This window comes from Chanos chanos, chromosome 5 (assembly GCF_902362185.1).
Source record: "Chanos chanos chromosome 5, fChaCha1.1, whole genome shotgun sequence".
In the NCBI taxonomy this organism is placed as follows: domain Eukaryota; kingdom Metazoa; phylum Chordata; class Actinopteri; order Gonorynchiformes; family Chanidae; genus Chanos; species Chanos chanos.
In genome coordinates, this window is record NC_044499.1 from 23,850,280 (window position 1) to 23,872,294 (window position 22,015).

Sequence of the window (22,015 nt, forward strand, 5' to 3'; positions counted from 1 at the left end):
GTTGTAATGTAAGGCTGTGTCCAGCAGATGGCACTCTTTCCAAAGTAGAGCTGAGTGGAACCTATGTTGTACAAACGGGACTATCCTCGGTAATATTTCTCAGTGAGCTAGTATTCGCAATGAGCATATCTTTAATATAATATCTCCCTTCGTAGACGAATTTCAAAGTAGTATATGCTTCCTATACCTTATGATGTCAGCCCTGTAACAGGAAACAATAGTGGAAGAATCCCATTGGCTAGGTTTTCTGACATTCACATGCGCACAATAGCATGGACAGCTGGATGGGGTGGGAGATAGCGATGGCTCGTTGGACAGAGAATCACCGGGCACGAGAGAAATTGTTGCCATGACCATATTAGCAATAAAAGCTTACTTATGTTTGACACATGATTTAGCGTTTTGTTAATCCTCATACGACTGCATATCCTTGTAATCTGATAGATAATCGTGAAAACCTTGAATCGATGCTTGGAGTGTTGCCCGTTCCGGTTTTGTATCGCTTTGAGACACAGCTTCTGTCATTGCTCTCCTTAAATCAGTTCATAGAAAATGAAGGTGACGGTGGATTTTGAAGAATGCCTGAAAGACTCCCCACGATTCCGGTAGGCCTAATTTTGGTGTCGTCTCTGCTATTAAATGCGTTATTGCATATTTAATAATAATAATAATAATAATAATAATAATAATCGCATCTTTGTCGCATATGTGCTCTTGTGAATCTTTAATTACGTATTCTGCCATTTCTTATCTTTGTAAAATTCGATCATTGATTTATCTGTCATCGGTGCATTGAGCCGTCAATGCTTACCGGTGTTTATTATAAAACATACATTTTTGGACTGACGGACTGTCACTGCCTTGCGGTTCAATGCACGCGCTGGGTATATGCGGCTGTATCGTGCCAAGGGGCTTTTTCTCACACAAAACATGTCCAGCACATTGCTATAAGATGCTTACAACATACATGAGCAAAAATTTGAGGGGGTGGAGGCGGAGGCGGCACGCACAGTTGGTGGACAAACGAATACTTATCATCTATCATTTCATGCAGTACATCATTTAGTTGAGCCAGTGGTCATTTAGCAGAAGGTTCAGTTATAGTCCAATAAGCGTGCAGATGGAAAGGCTATCTTGTGTGGTGTGCTAAATTCTGATTTTCGAAAAAAAAAAAAAGCGTAAATGCTGAATGAATATGTGTGTTTACATGTGTCCGTTATAAACTTGTTTTAATGACAGAGAAAGGACTCATTTAGCGTTTTTATAATCAGTTGCAGCTATGTTTGTGTAACTGATCTACCTATGGGTCTTTAGTTAGTGTAGACAGTGCAGTGTTAATGGGAGCAAGAAAATGCAAATGAGTCTGGCCTTTGTATGAAAGCAGATGTCCTCCAGCCGGGCATACGTTCGTTTCACCTTTTCTCCCAGATACAGAGACAGATGGTCCTGAGGCTGTGGGAATACACAGGAAAACAAGTGATGCTGAAATGAAATATTTGAGATTTCTCTCAAAGAGGAAACCAAAGTGTGGCAGACTTCAGAAGTTTTTCTCTGTGATCCAAGTGTTTATTATCTGAAAATCCACATTAAAAATACACACACACATGCTCAGTATATATATGCATATATGTGTATATATATTATGCCAGCAGTGAGCAAGACATCGACTCACTGATCCACACCACTAGGATCTATAGCAATGACATCGGCATGTTATTCAGGGTTGAGAAGTGTGGTTGGATGGTAACAAAGAGAGGAAAGGTAGTCAGAACTGAGGGGATTGTACTACCAGAGGGCAACATAGCAGATGTCGAGGAAAGCTACAAGTACCTTGGAGTCCCACAGGCAAATGGGAATGACAAAGAGGTTGCTAGGAAAGCAGCAACTGCCAAATACCTGCAGAGAGTAAGGCAAGACCTGAGAAGTCAGCTGAATGGGAACAACAAGGTCCGGGCTATCAACACCTATGCCCTGCCAGTCATCAGATACCCTGCTGGAGTAATAAGATGGCCAAAGGAAGAGATAGAAGCCACTGACATCAAGACAAGAAAGCTCCGTACAATGCATGGAGGATTTCACCCCAAACCCAGCATCCCGAGACTGTGCACTAGGCGGAATGAGGGAGGCCGAGGACTAGTGAGCGTCAGAGCCACTATCCAGGATGAGACAACAAAGATCCGAGCCTATATCAGGAAGATGGCCCCAAGTGATGAAGTGCTTAGTGAATATCTCAGCTAGCAGAAACCTCTGAAGGAGGAGGAACAGGAGCAGGAACTATCATGGAAGGACAAGCCCCTGCACGGCATGTACCACCGTCAAATAGAGGAAGTGACTGACATCGAGAAACCCTACTGGTGGCTGGACAAGGCTGGATTGAAGGACAGCACAGAGGCACTGATCCTTACTGCACTCTACTGGCTCCTTACTGCACTCCACTGGCTTCCGCTAGCTGCCCGCATCCAGTTCAAGACACTCGTGCTGGCCTATCAGGCCACAAGAGGCTCTGCCCCATCATACCTTCAGTCCCTAATAACTCCGTATACCCCTACTAGAACCCTCTGCTCTACAACCTCTGGTCAACTGACGGTCCCCTCACTTCGGGAACCTGGCAGCCACTCCTCCCGACCACGCCTCTTCTCCGCCACTGCCCCGGGGTGGTGGAACGGAAACTGAAAACCCACCTCTTCAAAACCCACCTGTCCCCCACTGCCTAACCTCCCTTTCTTTACATTGATTAAAAAAAAACACAAAAAAAACCTTGTATCTATGTTTGTCACTCACTGTCAAAGTATTCCAGGGGCGCAATACGAAGGGGTAAATTAATGCTCAGTCTTATTGTGATCTCTGCTTATGAGGTAATAGGAATCTGACTGATGCACCTATTGTAAGTCGCTTTGGCTAAAAGCATCTGCCAAATACCAAAATCATGGCAGCACAGGAACAGGCCTTGAGTACAAGATCAATAGCGGACGAGGTTTACCACACCAGGCAGGACCCAAGGTGCAGGCTGTGCAAAGATGCCCCTGAGACAGTCCAGCACATAACAGCAGGGTATAAGACAAGAGGGCAGGGGTACGACCAGATTAAATGGAGTAGACATTATATTTCTCCCATTTTATATTTGTCCTTGTAACTGCTGTGAGTCATACATTTTCAAATGTTTAATGATCTGAGTTTCTCTGTCACGTGATTTTCTATTTGTAATGGGCCACATGATGTTGTATTTTGTAAAACGCTCTTTATTTCATAGGAGACCGTGCTTTCTTTGAACCAAGGGAACTGAGTGAATGACACTGAGTAGAGATGTGAGATTACAGTCAGACCCTGGATAATACCCAAAGAGAAGTTCAGTTGTGATTCTGTGCTCTTGTCTGTGACTTGCTGACAGTGGTATCACAACAGGCTTTGTGTGCAGTCCTGCTTTAGAGGCCGTTTTTTTATTCTGTTAACTGTTCAAAAAGGCTCTGTTGTGTGCTGGTGTTTCAGCGGAGATATATCTTGCTTGTTCTCTGTTATAAACTTTAACTGTAAACTTTTGCTTTGTGTAAGTCCACCTTTACAGTTCCACAGGGCAGTTTAGCCCTTGGTATATCAGCCATAGATTTGTTTAGAAACACACAACCAAGCCAGCTCCATGAACCACTGCTGTTGTAGTCCTGGTCCTGCTTTGGGGAACTTGACTGGTTTCACTGGTGGAGAGAAACCCCTCACTGCCTCCCAGTCTGCCATGAATGCTGTGACATCCATAGACAGCTGTGGTTTATTCTCTACCATATAAATTCTTAGCTGGAGGTGCCTTAGCCCTGGTTAGCAGATATCAGCGGAGATTTTCCACACCTCTGTGCAGATTGTAGTGCAGGTGATAACAAACCTAAAGCCAAAAGCTTCTGTGAACACACAGGAATGATCCACGCGGTGCAGCGTAGACCAATTGGCTAAATTCTAAGCGGATTCTCATTCCGAGATAGCAGACATTGCAGTCTCGTGTAATTTCATCTGTTTTGACAGCTGAGCACCATGCCCTGCTGGGCTGACGGTTTTCCACACAACCATACAGATTGCTGAGGCAGCCTGGAGCTGGTTTAGGCAAGGGGGTGTGAGAAAGGTGGAGAATAAAACTAGAAGCAGCCAAAGTCTTTCACAGTGACAGTGGCATGTACTCCTTATGTCCTGAATGGTAGAGTTGGGTTTGCTGTGGTTTCTAGGTGTAATGGACATCAGCTGCCCTTTGGGGGTTTTTTTCTGCCCAGTTTGGAAAGTCCAATTGTGCGTTGTCTATCTAAGCACCGGTCCTGCAATCCTACCACGGTGTTTTGTTTGTTTGTTTGTTTGTTTTCACAGAACGCACTGCGTGCGAGTTGTCTGTCATCATATTGATGATGTAACGCAAACAGAGAGCAGCGTTAATTGTATGTTGATGTCTGCAGTTATATAAGAACCTGACAGTCTGTGTCCACTGGCAAGCAGTCAAAGGGAGCGTGACCCTGACTAACCCGGTTGAGATTCTGGTCTTATGGGGCATGTGTTACAAGGTCTGATTTGTGGGCCCTTAATGTGTCAAAGGAGTTTTGCAGTCATTGTAAACCATGGACAATTAGGAGCTGGGAGTCTAAACCGATCCTCCCTTTTCACATGCAATATGCATCAGTTCCACAGAGCTGTGATGACTGAGGTAAAGAACCAGCAGAGGGACTAGATCAGCCTGGAAAAAGGAGGCTTTTTCTTTCTTCTTTAAAACTGTTATAAGAAGATCCTTCAGCTGTTTTTTCAAAGAATGTATAGCAAGCACTCTTTCCATAAAAAACCCTTTCCAGTATTCCTTCCAAACTTATCCAAAATGATACATTAGACTTTTTTCATTCTAACCCCCCCTACGAAGCTTCATCGTTGTGCAGTGGAAGGTGAAAGTTTCTGTAGCCTTTAGTACAGTCTCTGTGTCCACTGTGTGAAAGCCATTACTATAATGGGCTTGTTTGGCAGTAGGCCAGGCCCCGGTTTTTCCGTGTCAGAATGATCTGTAGTTTACTCCATCCCAGGCGTGCCGCTACCTGCATTAAAGCGGGTCGTCCTGTCAAGACACGAGCATTTAAAGGATCTGTAGTGCGTGATGTTTGGCACGGTCAATATACGTTAATCTGCGCAGGCTGTTTACTCACTTCTGGTCTGGACATATACACCTCAGCTGTAGACGGTTGTTATGACCAGTAAGATGTAACAGAGATAATAGAATATTTTTGGTCTTCCTATCTCAGTTTAATTAGTATGTAACAGCATATGTCTTCTCCAGGGTGGATTATAACCATACAGCCCTCATGTAGGCAACCCTGTGAATATAAATTATAATGTGGTGCACTAACGTCGCATGCGGTTACTTATTCGATATTTAATACAGTTTAGAAGTGTTGTTTAGCAATTCATGGGCCACGTGCAGGGTTCAAAGTACAGGAGGATTGGGGGGGGTCTGACCCCCCTAATTAAGACTTGGACCCACCCAAAATAGGTAAAAACAACTGTTGGGGGGGGGAGGGGGTCAAAACGTTTATATATCTAATGCTATATAGCCTTGGAGAAAAAAATTGACCCCCCCCCCCCAATTGTCATTGTATGATTCGCACTCTGGCCACGTGATTACAGTCGGTGAGGAATTGAGTTGAAATAAAGCGCTACACTGTCTGCCGTGGCAACTCGCGTCTCTTTGTCCACCGGATGAGAATTTTACCTCACGAGTAGCCCAAACACGTTTTCCCGACTCAGCTTCATGGGGAAATAATGAAATTATGCGAATGTTTGTGGTGTTACTTTAAATGGTGCCGAGTTCTCGGCTGCGATGTCTGCGGGCTACAGCGTTTCTCTTATATCACAGGCTACCAGGGGACACTGTGGCCTACATTTGCCTTCGCACCATCTTCCAGCTGCAGAGAAACAACACTGAAAACTGATGCTGCTGCTCTCAACTACTTCGACATCATTGTCTTTCTCACTCAGCTTTGTGCCAGTCAGCGTGATAAAGTGTTTCTAACAACCAATATTGTATGGATGCATATTAGTGATTATGTATCTGTTTTTGTTTGTTTGTTTAAAACACATACAAATTTACAAAAAAAAGTACTTCACACACACACAAAAAAACCCTGCTTGCCAAATAAAAGGGTTTTTTTTGTTTGTTTGTTTGCTTAAGTGTCAGAGGAATTAAAGGAAAAAAACAAAAACCTGTCCCTCTCTCTAGTGCAGTGTTTCCTCTGTGATCTGTGGAGTCCTGCTGGTGCTCTCACAGGAGAGGGCAGAAAGCAACATCTTTCACTATTGATCTTTAAGACAGGATAACAAGGCTATTTTCACTCTGTCAGCCCCCTAAAGTGGTGTATTGATATGGCTGTTTACTGGATTTCAACAGTTAAAAAAAGAAAAAAAAAAACAAAGTAATTGAAATGACCTATCAGTAAAAGGGTAAACATCATCTGAGAGCCCTTTCTTTTTCAGCCCTCATCCATGTAGTGTTGGCTCCTACAGCCTGCAGTCTTACCATCTGCCTGCCCTGTGTTGACCCTGCATTAACCCTGGGTTAGACTGACTAATAGTGTGAGGTCACTGTGTGTGGATGCAGAGATGTTGGCCCTGACACAGAAGTGGTGTACCTGCACGTGTCTGCAGTAGTGGACCAGGGACCATCTGTAGAGAATGAAGCTAAATGACTGCACAGAGTCTCAGGGAGGCGTGTGGAGACCCAGGACTCTGTGGTCAGATTACATGAATGTGGGTGGGTCAGTGTAGTCTGAGAGACGCTGTGAATTCACCAAACCCACTGATGGAAAACAGTTTGAAGTTGCACAGAATAGCCTTGCTTAGGGTAGGCAGCTAATATGTATGTGGGTATGTACATGTTTTTTGCGGGGAAGGAGAGGAGGGAATAACCTTGGTTGCCGTGGAGATGAATAACCAAGCAACATTGAATACCACTTTTTCCTCTTAACTCTCTTTTATCTCTTTCCCTTCTCTTTTTCTCAAAGTTCGTAGGGGAACCAAGTGTTATGGCATACTTGGCTGGGAATAAGTACACTGTAGATCTGTCATGACTCTATTACATTAATGTCTTCAGGTTCATGATTCGGAGACATAGCACTCATCATACCAGAGACCAAGGCAGTGTGATAGGGCTGGTTAATTTGGTTCTTTTTGGTTCTTCCGTTTCACAATTGTTTTTTTCTTTGGATAGCACTGATATTTTGCATGTTGCTCTGTTTATATTGTCATGATTTCTAAATATAAAACAGAAGAATAGACAGGATTAATTGTTTTTACGTGGGAACAAAAAAATCTGTTCATGTAGTTTTGTTTTTTAGGTCACTTTGCCCGCTTGCCTCACCAAGGTGCGAAACTGTTTATGTGTTCAGTGCAGTTGTCAAGATGGTGATGTTCATGAAATCATGAGCGTTTTGTTTCCATCACCCAGACCTAGTAACTGGTCTTAATTTATTCTTCCTGAGGAACATCACAGACTTCTCTCCTGTCAATATCACAGACTTCAAGCTCTGGGTTCTGGACTCATTGCTCTTGTGTCTATTTTTACATATAGAAGGTGTATTTTCGTGTCAGTTTGGCGTTTTTATTTGTTTCAGTTTGTGTATTTAATTAACACAGGAGCTCCACCCTTGGTATAAAGCTGTTGTCTATTTCATATGTGAATAGCACAAATCAATACCACACGAATTTTGCACCAACTCTCACAAACCCCCATGAGCCAGAGGGCTGTACCCGCCCTGTCCTCTGTGAAACCCTGTGAAAAGAGACTGTGTTTTAATCTTGTAGTGGTGACACTGAACAGGAGACACAGGGCCTTACAGGGCTCCTCTGACCCCAGTCATTTAGCAGATGGATGAATTCCCTTCGCTGATGCTTTAAATAATGGATCAAGGTCAAATGGAGGACGGACTGTGACCGCCAGCTATTGATTTCCTGAAGCAGAGCTTGTCTTAGGGATGACTGATGTGTGGAAGAAAGTTTGTGCAGCTCATCAAATTCAGCCGATTAGCATTCATCCTGTTAAAGCATGTCAGATCGCTAAAAGCTGCCCCAAAGAGTTCATCTTAGCGTTTGAACATAATTCTGGAAGGACTAAGAATCCGAGGTTTCTAATAATTCAAGTGTGGTAAAGCCTTAGTTCTGTTTTGATTTGTAACATTGAACTTGGTTTTACAAGCCTACAATAATTAATCATTGTTGTTGCTTTCTAAAATATTCTACTGGTCTGAAATGATTACCCGAGCTAAAATCTTTATTTATCATTTGTTTAATGTTTCCAGACCACAATTTGTATGAATACACTTATTGTTATTTATTGTTCGTCTGATGATTTGTTGCCAGGGCTGCTGTAGAGGAAGTGGAGGTGGATGTCGGGGAGTTGGAATCAAAGCTGGACAAGGTGAAGAGACTTTTACTTAAAATCCATCAGACAAATGGTTTCTGCAGCTCCAGTAAAATCATATGGAGTTAATTGCTCATTAACACTTGTAGAAGAAGTGCTATAGCTAGAAAATGGACATTTCTGACATGTGTACAGTTCTTGTAGACACTACAGAAATCAAAAAATTCAAAAATATTTTTTTTGAATATTTTCAACAGGATCTGGAAACAGTGCTGTCTTGCCTGAAATTATATCCTATACTTGAGCCTGATGACATCTTTATGTAATATGAGCTGTAGGTTTTTTGAGAGGAGATTAGATTTGAGGACCTGTTTAATCACATGTCTTGGATGTCAGTATGATTGACGGTGTGGTACTTTTTGTTTTGTGGAGCTGGTGAAGCTGTGCATTGGAATGATCGATGCTGGGAGGGCATATAACACAGCGAACAAACAGTTTGTGAATGGAATCAGAGAACTCGCCCTGCAGTCCACCAGAGATGAGGTCATTGGGGTAAGCCGCTAGTATGAATTTAATTTGAGTGAATCTCTCTCTCTCTCTCTCTCTCTCTCTCTCTCTCTCTCCTCTCTCTCTTTCTCTCTCACTCACACAAACAGTGTCCGTCTGTCTATCTACAGTATCTATCTTTCTGTCTGTTCCCATTCTCTCTCTACAGTCACTCAACCTCTCCATCCCTTCCCTTTTTCCTTGTCATGCTTTCTCACAAAATTAAATCTCTCCATCTGTGAGGTGTTTCACTTGATTTCATTTTTTTTGAGGTTATCAGTGGGAAATGTCACATGCCCCTTGGCAGCATTTTTCCACTTCTCTAAACTTCTATATTTAGAGCAGCGTGGAGAAACTGGCTGCCCCCTACATTACACTGTTTTTCATTTTTTTCAGTCCAGTTTAGCAGCGTTTGCTGAGACACTGCAGGAGATGAATAACTACCATACAGTAAGAAGATTTGTATTTGATGTATTTGATTATGCAGATGCATGGCCCCTGAGGATGTGTGCGTGTGTGTGTCATGTATTTATTAGACTCTGGTACATGAAAATATATCATATTAAATAATGTATTGTCTCCATCATTTAGATTGAATGGGGTTCACTCGTAGATTAAAATATCTTGTACTGTATATCTGAAGATTAACTGTACTGATGCTCTGGTTCTCTGTTTTGCCCAGATACTGTTTGATCAGGCCCAGAGGTCCATCCGATCTCAGCTTCAGACGTTTGTGAAGGAGTGAGTGTGTTGCTCTTGTTTTGTGTTCCTTGTGATGTTTGTTCTCACTTCCCTAATTATCAGTGAATTATATATTAAATGAAAGATTTATTCGATGCTTCTTGTTCAGTATCTGATGGACACATCCGTGATGTCACATGCTGTGCTTATGGTTTTACGAATACGAAATACTGTATAAATCCCAAGGGAAATTTGCGCATTATGGCATTAAGTAGAATACAGGGTCATTCATAAATTTATCATGCTGTTGTTATTTTCTGGTTCTCTATGCTTCTGTAGTTATTTATTTATTTATTTTTACTGTAGGTGTAAGTAATGTTCAGTGTGACTTTCTATGAATGCACCTGCGACTAAAGCACAGCTGCTGTGATAGCAGATACGGCCAACAGGCATTTGTCTGCATCTTAAAATTAGAGGGTTTTTTTTTTTTTTTTTCCATCTCAAGGGACCTGAAACGGTTCAAAGATTCCAAGAAGCAGTTTGACAAGGTGAGTGAGGAGAAGGAAGTGGCATTGGTGAAGAATGCTCAAGTTCCTCGTAACAAGCTGCATGAGGTGGAGGAGGCCACCAACATCCTGACCACGACACGAAAATGCTTCCGTCACATCGCCCTGGACTACGTGCTGCAGGTTAGTGGGGAGGTTGTCTTGGTTCTCTGGTTTTGAATGTGAAGCACAAGCCATACATTTAATGCAAAACACAAACTATGAGCTGCTCAAATGTTCTGCATGTATCCACATCCTGTAACAGTGCCTTTGGGACAGTTAAAGTAAAGGCGAGCAGTCACTGGCTAGAGCTGAACAGGTTTTGTCTTGTTTTGTCCTGTCTTCTAATACCTCAGGTGTTCTATAGCAATGTAATGTATTGAGGCAATGTTTTTTTATGCTGTTTGTGTTTCAGATCAATGTCCTGCAATCCAAAAGAAGACTTGAAATTCTTAAGTCGGTGAGGATTCAAGGGATATAACTACTTGAATAAAACCATGATCAAAATGTCATAAAATTAAAAAAACAAAAACAAATAAACTCCACTTGATTCAGAACAACGGCTCTGAAAAGAAAAAAACATACCAGTGCCCATTGGTCAGAGCAGTAACACAGTAGTAGTAGGTTGGTCAGAATCGTGTCTAACCCTTTTTTTTTTTTTTTTTTGTCTTTGTAGATGCTCTCATTCATGAACTCCAACTTCGCTTTCTTCCATCAAGGATATGATCTGTTCAGTGAACTTCAGCCTCTGATGAAACACCTTGGCACCCAGGTAAGACCAGCAGGCTCTGGTATGTGCCCGCCCTACACCCCAGATCATCAGTTAAACCACTGGACCTGTGAGGGGTGTCTTTGTGTACACACAGGCAGTTAATGTTGGAAGTGATGTTCTTTAGGACTGATAAGCTTATGGCACACTCTGAAGCAAGCTGTGTATGAATGTCTGTGTGTTGGTTGTCTATATTATCCTGTTTGTTACACAGGTTTGTTTTAGCGAAACAGCTTGTATGGCACTGTGTTATTTTCATGTGCTGGTGTTCAGAATGTAACTGTATTTTTGTTTTCCCAGTTGGACCAACTGGTCGTAGACTCAGCAAAGGAGAAGAGAGATATGGAGCAGAAACACTCAACCATCCAGCAGAAGGTATGGTCCATATTTAGTGAGATTTTTCTGTGTGAGTCAAAATACCATATGGTGTAGCTGAAACAACAGAATAAAAAAGAAAATGAAGGGAAGGGAAAGGTATTGTGGTGGTAGGTGGAGGGAAAGCTGTGGACATCGGCTGTTGTCTTAAAGGTTTATGTAGAGAAAAGATATGTGATGAGAACTGAATCTTATGACACTAGTCTCATTAGTTTTAGAAGATAAAATCAGATTGTGCCTCCCTGCATTTCATCATAGTTTTAAAAGTCTCCCAATTTAAAGCTTGGATTGTTTGGGATTGCTGAAAGGACTAGTCTGAAAACCTAGGCTAGTTTAGGTGTGATTGTTTATTTTTGGTTATGGAGACGTGTTATTCCTAACAGAGGAATCAGAACAAAAAAATGTGTGGGTCGTTTTAGGGTCTAATTGACAGTTTGCTCTCTAAGAGTATAACCTATGGTCTTTTCTGTCCTGTGATCCCTTCTTTTTACTTGTTTCTTTTTTAATCTGTCGTTTGCTTCCCTTCCTTGTTTTCTTCTTCGCTCTCTCAGGCAGCCTTGCAGGTAAGTGCTCCCTCTGTGTCTTGATTTATTGATCTCCACCTCTCGGCGCTGCTGCAGTGCCACTCTACTCTCTACAGTCACACAGCCCGTAGAAAAGACCGGAAAATATGTCCTCTGACGCAGCCTTAGCACACCCTGATACTAAAAGAATCTGTACTGACACATCAAATCCAAAAAAATGACTGACACATTTGGTCAGTTTTTGTCACTTTTCACCCTGCAGTTAGTGTCACATTGAGATGTAAATCTAGCACCTCGCACAGTAGCCTCAGTGATCATTTTTACTTTTCTTCTAGGACTTCTCCACTGAAGACACCAAGCTGGAGTACAACGTGGATACAGATAATGGAATTGCTATGGAAGGGTACCTCTTCAAGAGGGCTAGCAATGCTTTCAAAACCTGGAACAGGTACAGTTACCAAAGAATTGGAATAATGTATGCTGAATAATGGATTTAACAAATGTGTTCTCTGTTTGTTTGGTTTTTTTTATTAATGCCTTGCATAGTCAACATTTTTCATTTGTGACATACACTGCATGCTTTGCACTGGCATGGCTTTGGCTAAAAGATTTTTACTTTGGGTATGTCACCATTTAGACCATGTACCGTACCATATGTGTCGCCTTTGTAATTTCTTTTCATCTTGCATGAATTTAATATTTCAAATGTTTATTTTTATTCTTTTTAAGTGTAGTTCTTCTATATTCCACCCCATGTTCATTCTGTTTGATTTTGTTTGTGTGTGTGTGTGTTTTTGTGCTCATGTCGTTCATGGTTCTCCTGCTTTTTGCAACAGCGAAAAAACAAAACAAAACAAAACCAGAATATGGAAGGTACATTATGACTCTCTCACTCCCATTCACTGCATTCTCAGCTTTCATCATCAGTGCAGGCACCTTTAGTGACTCCTCATCTTCCATTATCTCCCAGACTCTCACTTATGAACATCTAGATCTAAATGATCTCTTTCCCTTTATAGGCGTTGGTTCTCCATTCAAAACAATCAGCTTGTTTATCAGAAGAAATTTAGGGTAAGGATTCTGTTGTTCCCAAGAACACACTAAAAATGCCCAACTGATCCTTGTGGAACGCCACCTCTGTATGACATGTGACATGATTTGAGTGTAAGTGCATTCCTCTGCTGTGTTGTTCAGGATAATCCAACCGTAGTTGTGGAAGATCTGCGGCTCTGTACCGTGAAACACTGTGAGGATGTTGAGAGGAGATTCTGTTTTGAAGTCGTGTCTCCTTCAAAGTGAGTATTTCTCTCCCACATTATAAACTGATTTACTGAAGGAAAGAAAGACAGAAAGAAAGAGAAAGAAACTGCATTAAAAAAAGGAGAGATCTGATCTGGGGCTTTGTCCTGATTGGTTAATTGGGCATTCCAGCTGTGGTGTCATTAGATTTGACATCACAGCTGGAACAAGCTGAGTGAGACACTTAAATGTTAGATACAAACAGGGTGTAAAACAACGTGTCTGGTTGTGTTTACAGGAGCTGCATGATGCAGGCAGACTCAGAGAAACTAAGGCAAGCCTGGATCAAGGCTGTTCAGAGCAGCATCGCCACAGCCTACAGAGAGAACGGAGATGAACCGACTGTGAGTTCCCTTCACAACCCACGTTTATATTCTGACCTTACTTCTCGTACCTCAGCTGGACTCGTTGGTTTGTTGTCCTTTATAATTCGGTCATGTTTAGAATGTTAAAATGCTGCCGTAACCATTGTTGTTCGGCAATACAACAGAATCTGTTCATGTGAACAGATGAAGCACTCTGTGCTGGCGCCAAGATGACTCACACATTAACGGTAAAATAATAGCACTGATTTCCTTTCTTCATAGTGCCAGATATATAGATTCTAGATATTGATGTGTTGTCATTGTTCTGTGGTCTATATGAGTTTATATATGGCTACACATAAGATATGCAGTGGATATGCCACTGTAATGTCAGCGTCCAATTTAGCTTTGTCAGACAAGTTGATAAAAAGCGTTCGCTAATTCCCTCTTTTTTCTGTTAAAGATGCTTAAGTTGGACAGGCAGTCATCTGCATCTCTGGGCAGTCTAGATTCGGGCGGGGAGCCAGTGAAGTCTGTAAAGGGAGAGAGTGCGCTCCAGAGGGTGCTGGCCATCCCAGGTAACGAGACCTGCTGTGACTGCGGGCAGAGCGAACCGCGCTGGGCTAGCATCAACCTGGGCATCACGTTATGTATCGAGTGCTCAGGTATTCACAGGTACTGAAACACATGGTCTGTTCTCAACCACACCTGAGCCAATTGTTTCACCTAGTGTTGATTTATGTTACTTTGTACCTATACATGTTACTGTATATTAATATCGTTTACTCAACTGTCAGTAATAAAATATCTCAGTTAAGGAGATCCAGGGTGTGAGCCAAAGTTCAAAGTCAATGAAGTGGCTTGGTTTATGATTCCCAAGTTTTTAAAAAGAATTTCAATGTTTAGTCTTGGAAATGGTGTCTAAGTTTGGCCACTTGTTCTAAATGTCATTAACTCAGACTCTTGTCTCATAGAATTCTTAAATATCTCTTCCTGCAGGAGTTTGGGTGTTCACAACTCCAAGGTGCGGTCTCTGACACTGGACTCTTGGGAGCCAGAACTGTTAAAGGTGAGTGTGACTGCAACAAGGTAGATTGGTCTTATTTGACATGAAGACTTAATTTTGTCAAAGCACCATTATATCTTTGTGGTGACTGAAATATTTTGGTTTTTTCTGTTGCTGTAACATAGTCTGACAGAGATGCAGTCTTTTGGCCAATAGTGGTTACAGTCTCAACGTTTTGTTTGAATGGGAAAAACCATTTGAGGGTGTTTCAACCTGGACTCAAATCTGCCAAAGGAAAATGGCTGTGGAAAAACATAGCCAGTGTTGAAAGTAGTATTTTAAGCTGTAGTGGAAGTAGAAAGATATGTAGAGAAGTATAAAGCTGTTACCTGCATCTTATTTGTGTTTGCAGTTGATGTGTGAGTTGGGAAATCGAGTCATAAATCAAATCTACGAGGCACGTAGAGAAGAGATGGGAGGCAAAAAACCCCAGCCTGGAGATCCCAGGTACTGTGGCAGGCACTCGCCTGCAGTGCCTCAATGATTAATGATCTGATCCTGTGCCAGTTTTGATCTGTTCTGCTCCATGCTTACCGAAGGTCTTGGGTGGGGCTGGCACAGATCCCACATCGGTGGGCATTACAGTGCATCGACAAATAGTGAAATGCACTGTAAAACAGCAATGTATAGAAGTCATAGATACCTTGCCATGTTTTATATGCTGTGTATTTGGATATTGGGCACATTCCATCTCATCAGGATAACTGTATTCCCACCACAGAAGACGACTTATACCGTTACGGATTCATATTTGAAAACCGTTCATGTGTTGTAGTTAACATGAGTGTAATCTGAGGCAATATGGCAGAACTGATTTGCTATTGACTGTTTGAGTTCCAGACAGGAGATTGAGGCCTACATCCGAGCCAAGTACGTGGAGAGGAGGTTTGTCACTAAGCTCACTTCCAAGGAGCAGAGGTCAAAGGTCATTGCCCTGAGCAAACAGGACAAAAGGTTGAAGGGCAGTGTGGAGTTCCTTCCCCCAAGACCACCCCCTCCGACGCCCAAGCTACGCACAGCCTCCAACACCACAGGTTTGGAATCTTGGAATGGAAACAAAGTCTACACTTGGATTGTTCTATAACTGCTTGTAATTTGCTTTGGTTATGAGGCTACTGTACATCTTGCCTTGCACTTGCCTGATGCCAAACTCTTTCTTCTCTGCTTTCATTTCATCCTTCTCTTTATCTTTTTTTCTTTTCCTCTCCTCACTGTTTTTTTCCACCCCTCCCACATTATGCTTTTTCTTTTATTCTAATAAATCTCATTGGCTGCCTGATCATCTTTCAATGACGATACTCCTGAAATCTGAATAGCTCTCCCTAGTGGCCAGGAGGTGCGGCGTGATTCACTTTTCTGTCCTGATGAGCTTGATTCCCTCTTCTCCTACTTTGACACTTCCTCAAAGCTGAGGAGCTGTAAGTATGATACAGCATGGTTATGTTTACCCTAACCTGGTTCACTGGTTCTCATTTGTCACCCTGCTATGCCAGGTCTGGGATCAGCACTGAAAAGGACTTGCGCTGTTTGAAAGTGGCTGACCAAAAAGTTATTGCTGACCTCTGTACCTCTCCTCTGACTTTTCTTTCTGTCATGGAAATTTCTACATTTGTCCTCTGTTTCAGTGTAACCATGTGTGTGAATACATCAGGGGATTAGCTAATCATCAAACTGACATTTTAAAAATTATCGTTAGCTGTCTGTATGCAACAATTATCCAAGAATTCTTTGACCTGTAAATTACCAGTTAGGTGATATTTAAATTAGATTAAGAGACATTTTGTAAAAAAAAAAAAAAAAGAAAGAAAGAAATAACAATAAAATAAAAAAAATAAACATCAAAACATTCTTTATTCATCTACTTTCTGTTGACCCCTTCCCCAAAAAAAGCCATCAACCTGCATATACATCTACTTAAAACTAGGTTAATGACCTACTGAAAAATGACTGACTGTGACCGCCAGGCAGAATGCGTTGACCACAGTCACCAGCGGCAGGCCCAGCTGTAGCGCTGAAGTTGACCCGCTGTGCGGCTCCTGGTGGCTTAGAAAGATTGGACTCATCCTAATCAGTTCAATTCAATTCAATTCAATTCAAAAAAGCTTTGTTTATCCCCGAGGGGCAATTCCTGAGGCAGGCATAGTAAAAGGAGCTAGAACAGGACACAGAACAGACAGTACAAAATAGACAAACAGTGGCCACGATGTAGAGACAATACAGTATACAGCAGTGACAGTACATGACGAAAGCAGTGATCATGTAGCGGAGTTCAAAGGTCAGATGGCCAACAGTAATAATAATAGTACGAATAATAATAAAAATAAAAATAGAGATAATAATAAAATTAATAATAATAAAAAGAGAAATAAGATAATAAAAAAAATAATGATAATAATAATAGTAATTCAATTAAATAAGTTTTACATTTTTTAAATAAATAAATAAAATAAAACCCATCCATTTTCTGCAGCTTATCTGGGACCGGGTTGCGGTGAATAAAATAAAGTGAAATAATATAATAAAATATAATGATAAAATATGATATGAGAGTCTTAAAGGGCAAGAGAGTGGTGGCCGGCACAATGGGTGTGTGTGTGTGTGGGGGGGGGGGGGGGGGGGGGGGGTGTTGCTGGGACTATGGCAGCAACGGAACAGGCTTTCCGCAGCGCTTGCTGATCGTGCAGTGAGGTCAGAGACCGGAGGGGGTGGCCTATGATTTTGGGGCACATGTTCACAATATTCTGTAGCTGCTTCTTGTTTTGGATTGAGAGAGAGTGGAACCAGAAAATGAATGAGAAGGTTAATTTGCTTTCAATGAAGCAGTTGTGAAATGTGTTGAGGATATTTCTGCTTACCCCAAAGGAGTTTAGCTTCCTCAGGAAATACTGACGCTGTTGGCACTTTTTGATGATCACCTCTGTGTTGGCTTCAAAATGCAGTTTGTCATCAATGACAGTGCCCAGGTATTTGTACTGGTGTGCAACATCCACTGGCTCCCCATGAATTATGGTCACAAACCTTCCCACTCCATGCTTGGTGAAGTCCACAAACATCTCCTTGGTCTTAGTGACACTCAGCTCCAGAAAAGAGCTGTCACACCATTCCACAAACTCACTGAGGACAGGGCCGTGATCTCGGGCAGGGCCTGAGAGCAGGGAAAGGAGCACAGTATCGTCTGCAAACTTCACAAGGTGGCGATTAGGATGGCAGCTTCTGCAGTCATCTGTGTACAGCATGAACAGTAGGGGTGAGAGGACACAGCCCTGGGAGGAGCCAGTGGATGTGTACTGGAGGTTGGAGAGCCTTTTATTGACCAGCACCTTCTGTGTTTTTATGGTCAGGAAGTCCATAATCCACAGAATTAGCTGGTGATCCAGGCTGAAGCAGTTCATAAGTTTTTTAGCCAGGATGTGAGGTTGTAGGGTGTTGAAGGCAAATGAGAAATCCACAAACAGGAGCTGGGCTGATGTGTTTCTGTTCTCTAGGTGTTCATGGACAGTGTTCAATATGAAAAGTTTGGCATCGTCAACCCCTCTGTCGGCGCGATACACAAACTGAAGAGGGTCCATCTGTGCGGCTGTAGCGTTGGTGATGTGGCTTTTCATGATTCTCTCAAAGGCCTTCATGACGGGGGAGGTGAGGGCTATAGGTCTGAGGTCATTCAAGACCTTGGGGCTGCTCTTCTTGGGGATGGGGATGATTGTGGAGTGTTTCCATGACTGTGGGACTGTAGCTATAGCTAGAGAGCTCTGGAATAGCTGCTGGAATACTGCTCCTAGCTGCTCAGCACAGTATTTCAGTGTATGGCCACAGATGTTATCTGGGCCAGGGGCTTTCTTGGTCTGAGTCCTTTTCAAACACCTTACAACAGAATCGACGTTGATAGTGATGGGATCACCCGGCGTCAGGCTGCTGATGATGTTGGCCATTTGTGACTGGTGATCTTTCTCAAACCTTGCACAGAAAGAATTTAGATCATTGGGGAGGGATTCATCAGTACTCCCAGCCACACAGACAGGTTTGAAGTCTGTCACAGAGTTAACTGCTGCCATGGTTTTAATCCCCTGCCAGGCCGCCTGGACATTACCCTGTTTGAATTTTTGTTCAATTTTATTCTTATAAGCTACTTTGTCTTTTTTGATGGCCTGTTTCACTTCCCTGTTTACCTGTTTTTTCTCTAACATGGATCCAGTGAAGAACAGTTTTTTCTTTTTGTTGAGAGTACCTTTGAGGTCTTTTGTGACCCAAGGTTTATTGTTGGGAAAAATGGTGATTGTTTTGGTAGGGATGATATTGTCTGCACAGAAGGATATGTAGGACAAGACAGTGCTAACCTGTTCGTCTAGAATGAGAACAGGTTTTAAAAATACGTCCCAGGTTGTACATTCAAAACACCCCCTTAGTGCATCAATGCCTTGCACAGTCCACTGTTTTACAGTGTTGGCCACTTTCTCTGTTCTCTGTACAACTGGTCTGTATTCTGGTGCAAGGAGAATGGGATTATGATCAGCCATGCCAAGAGGAGGGAGGGGCAGAGATTTGTAGGCCCCTGAAACAGAACCATAGCACTTGTCAAGAACCATGTCAAAACGTGTGGCACATGTGATGCATTGCTGGAATCTTTTCAGTGATTTTCCATGGAGCAGTGGTTAAAATCTCCCAAAATAAATTTGGGGGAGTCAGGTGAGATCAGCTCCAGTCTATTCACAGTGTTCATGATGTGTTCAGAGGCAGTGTTGGCGTTGGCTTTGGGATGGATGTAAACAAGAATAAAAAATAGCTGGGGAAATTCTCCTGGTAGATAAAAAGGACGGAGTGACACAGCCAGGAGCTCAATGTCAGGTTTACACAGACTCTCACAAATGATGGCCGTGGAGCACCAGCACTTGTTGATATAAAAACAAAATCTGTCTCCGTGTACCTTACCGGTTCTTTGTTTGTCTCTGTCAAGTCTTAACGGGGTTCCAAAACCGTCAATAGGGAGTGCACAATCGTCGATGCGACTGTCAAGCCATGTTTCTGTGAACGCCAGGATGGAAACATTTCCATATTCATGTATATAGTTAACACTTGCTTGAAGTTCATCTGTCTTATTCCTCAGGGAGCGGACATTGCTGAGGATGACAGAAGGTAGCGATCTGTGTTTGTTTTCCCGTTTGAGTATAATTTTGAGACCGGCTTTCCTACTCCGTTTCCTGCTTCGTCTCCTCCAATGCGTATTACCTTACTTGTTTGGGAGAGTAACTCCGCCAGAATATTCCATTCGTTATTAGTCAGGAGGTCAGTTTGTAGGTCCTGCAGGTTTAATGGGAATTCCCTCGAGTATCTGGGCTGTCGGTCGCCACCAAGATTGTCCTTAGTTTCCCAGCAAAGGGTGGCATGTAGTCCGAGTAACAAGCAGCTTAAAATCCAAAACAGTTTGTGTGCATCCATGGCATGGAGTTGAAAAAGTGATAAAAGTAAAAGTATAAAAGTAAAAAGTAAGAACAGCAGCGACGTGTGTTCGGTCACGTTAGAAAGAGCAGAGCAGACATAAAGAACATGAAGAACACTGACTTTAACAGTAAAACGTAGTAAAATCAACAAACGACACTATGCCGGTCGCCACAGGAGCAGCACCACAGCAAACAACAGCCGGAAGTGGTGTACAGAGCACAGAGCAATTACCCAGCTGTTTTCCTCCAGAAAGCCTAACTGCGTTGTGTATTTACCTCAGTGCGAAGTGCTGATAGCGGCATCCAGAACAGCGCTGATGGAAGTCGGGAAATGCTGGCCTCCACCCCCTCCAACAGCAGTCTGAGTGAAACAGGTCAGTCAGCCACAAAAAGAGCTTGTGTTGAATGAGATGCTCTGAATATGTGAACTGAGGCCGAGTGTGATGTAGTGATTGGCTTTATGTATCTGTACTGATCAGACTTTGTGTTTGCATCAGTTAGCCCTTTCCATTTCAACTCATGCTAAAATGTAAGCTTTATCAGTTAACCCTGTGAATCAACTATAGGCCCATTTTACATAGACAAAACCACATCATCAGCCACTAAACTGCCTCTTAACCTAGTCATTTGGCTCCTTTTCTGCACCAGACCTTCAGGAGTCGGAGTCACCAGTGTCTCTTAACCAGAAGGATTCTCCGACCGTGTTCTCTGAGCTGACGGACTTCTCTCCTGGTGTACTGCTGTACTGGGCATCCTGTGCCTGCAGCCTGACGGACATGGCTGAGGCTCTCGCTCACGGTGCTGATGTCAACTGGGTGAACGTGGAGGACAATAACCGCACGCCGCTCATACAGGCTGTGCAAGGGGTGGGTCACTATTCACTGTCATACAGCATAACCAAAGACTGAAAGTTTCAACGAGTCAGAGGAGACATGTGCTAGACCTTAGCCTATTGGATTGACGTAGAGGTCATGCCATGCCAAGGCAGGGACTTATGACTACAGAGCATGCGCAAATCCAAATTGGGAGACAAAGAAAAAAAAAAACTCCCTCTTGAGGAGATTGTCGAGTAGACCTAAGAAAAAAGGACTATGGTATTAATGGTTTATACTGGTACGTGTGTTTGTTTTGGCAGGGCTCACTGGTCACCTGTGAGTTCTTGCTCCAGAACGCCGCCAACGTTGACCAGCAGGATATCCGTGGCAGAGGGCCCCTGCACCATGCCACGATGCTGGGACACACAGGGTAACACCAGACATACCCTCCACCCACTGTCCTGTCAATCAGACTCAACAGGACAACAGGATTTAACACTCAGAGAACTCCCAGAGTGTGAAATAAGAGGCGGAAATCTGACATTAGGAAGAAATTTGACTCTTTATTCAAACATTATTCTTAATTGATGTCTAAGAATTAATCGCAGGTGTGTAGATGTCAGAGAGCTATTAAACGTGAAGTTTGTGTTATGTTTATTTATGACTTGATGCATTTGAAGCAGGACCTATTTCTTTGTGGTACCTTTTTTTTAAACCTATAATAATCTGTTTTTACATATTAGGTTTGAAGATAGATAACCAGCTGTCTTAAACATTGTGTTCTGATTTGTTCTCTTGCTAGTCAAGTGTGCCTGTTCCTAAAGCGAGGAGCTAAACAGAATGCGGTGGACGTCGACAGCAGAAGTCCTCTCTCTATCGCAGTTGAGGCAGCCAACGCAGACATCGTAACTCTGTGGGTCCTCCCACTGCTTCATGCTTCGTCCTTTAACTGATTCTGTGTCGCAATTCTAACACTGTCTTGCCAACATGATGTTTTGATCTTTCTCCTTCTCGTTCTCTCTCTTTCTCTCTCGGTGACAGGTTGCGCTTGGCGAAGATGAATGAGGAGATGCGTGAATCAGAGGGGTCGTACGGCCAGCCAGGTCAATATTCTCACACACACAGCCAAACCGAGCAGCAGTACAAGAAATGCATACAGGAGTTCATAAGCCTGCAGCTGGACGAACCGTAACAGTACTGCAGTGCTTGTAACAATCGTAACAACTGACCAGGAGGCGGTGGAGAGAGAGAGAGAGATGCTTGACACAGCAAATTGAATCGGCTACATGTATT

The 22,015-nt window shown here is 42.7% G+C and overlaps 1 protein-coding gene across 1 annotated transcript; it reads left to right on the top strand.

The window, feature by feature from the left end:
• Window positions 1–552: 552 nt before the first annotated feature.
• acap2a (ArfGAP with coiled-coil, ankyrin repeat and PH domains 2a) lies at window positions 553–21,914 on the top strand. Its single transcript, XM_030774797.1, has 24 exons — window positions 553–605; window positions 8,362–8,419; window positions 8,795–8,914; window positions 9,305–9,358; window positions 9,591–9,649; window positions 10,095–10,278; window positions 10,550–10,594; window positions 10,811–10,906; window positions 11,204–11,278; window positions 11,830–11,841; window positions 12,138–12,250; window positions 12,822–12,873; window positions 12,997–13,097; window positions 13,340–13,445; window positions 13,870–14,081; window positions 14,406–14,475; window positions 14,825–14,919; window positions 15,313–15,506; window positions 15,789–15,890; window positions 20,189–20,281; window positions 20,556–20,773; window positions 21,043–21,152; window positions 21,525–21,635; window positions 21,764–21,914. Exons 1-24 carry the CDS (start codon window positions 553–555, stop codon window positions 21,912–21,914), a joined length of 2,484 nt encoding a protein of 827 aa, XP_030630657.1.
• The last annotated feature ends 101 nt before the right edge of the window (window positions 21,915–22,015 follow it).

Excerpts from the sequence above, each read along its gene's own strand:
- acap2a (XM_030774797.1), top strand. The coding sequence starts at position 553 with ATGAAGGTGACGGTGGATTTTGAAGAATGCCTGAAAGACTCCCCACGA. Across the intron at positions 606-8,361 it reads AAAGACTCCCCACGATTCCG|GGCTGCTGTAGAGGAAGTGG; the intron begins GTAGGCCTAATT and ends ATTTGTTGCCAG. Across the intron at positions 14,476-14,824 it reads GGGAGCCAGAACTGTTAAAG|TTGATGTGTGAGTTGGGAAA; the intron begins GTGAGTGTGACT and ends TTGTGTTTGCAG.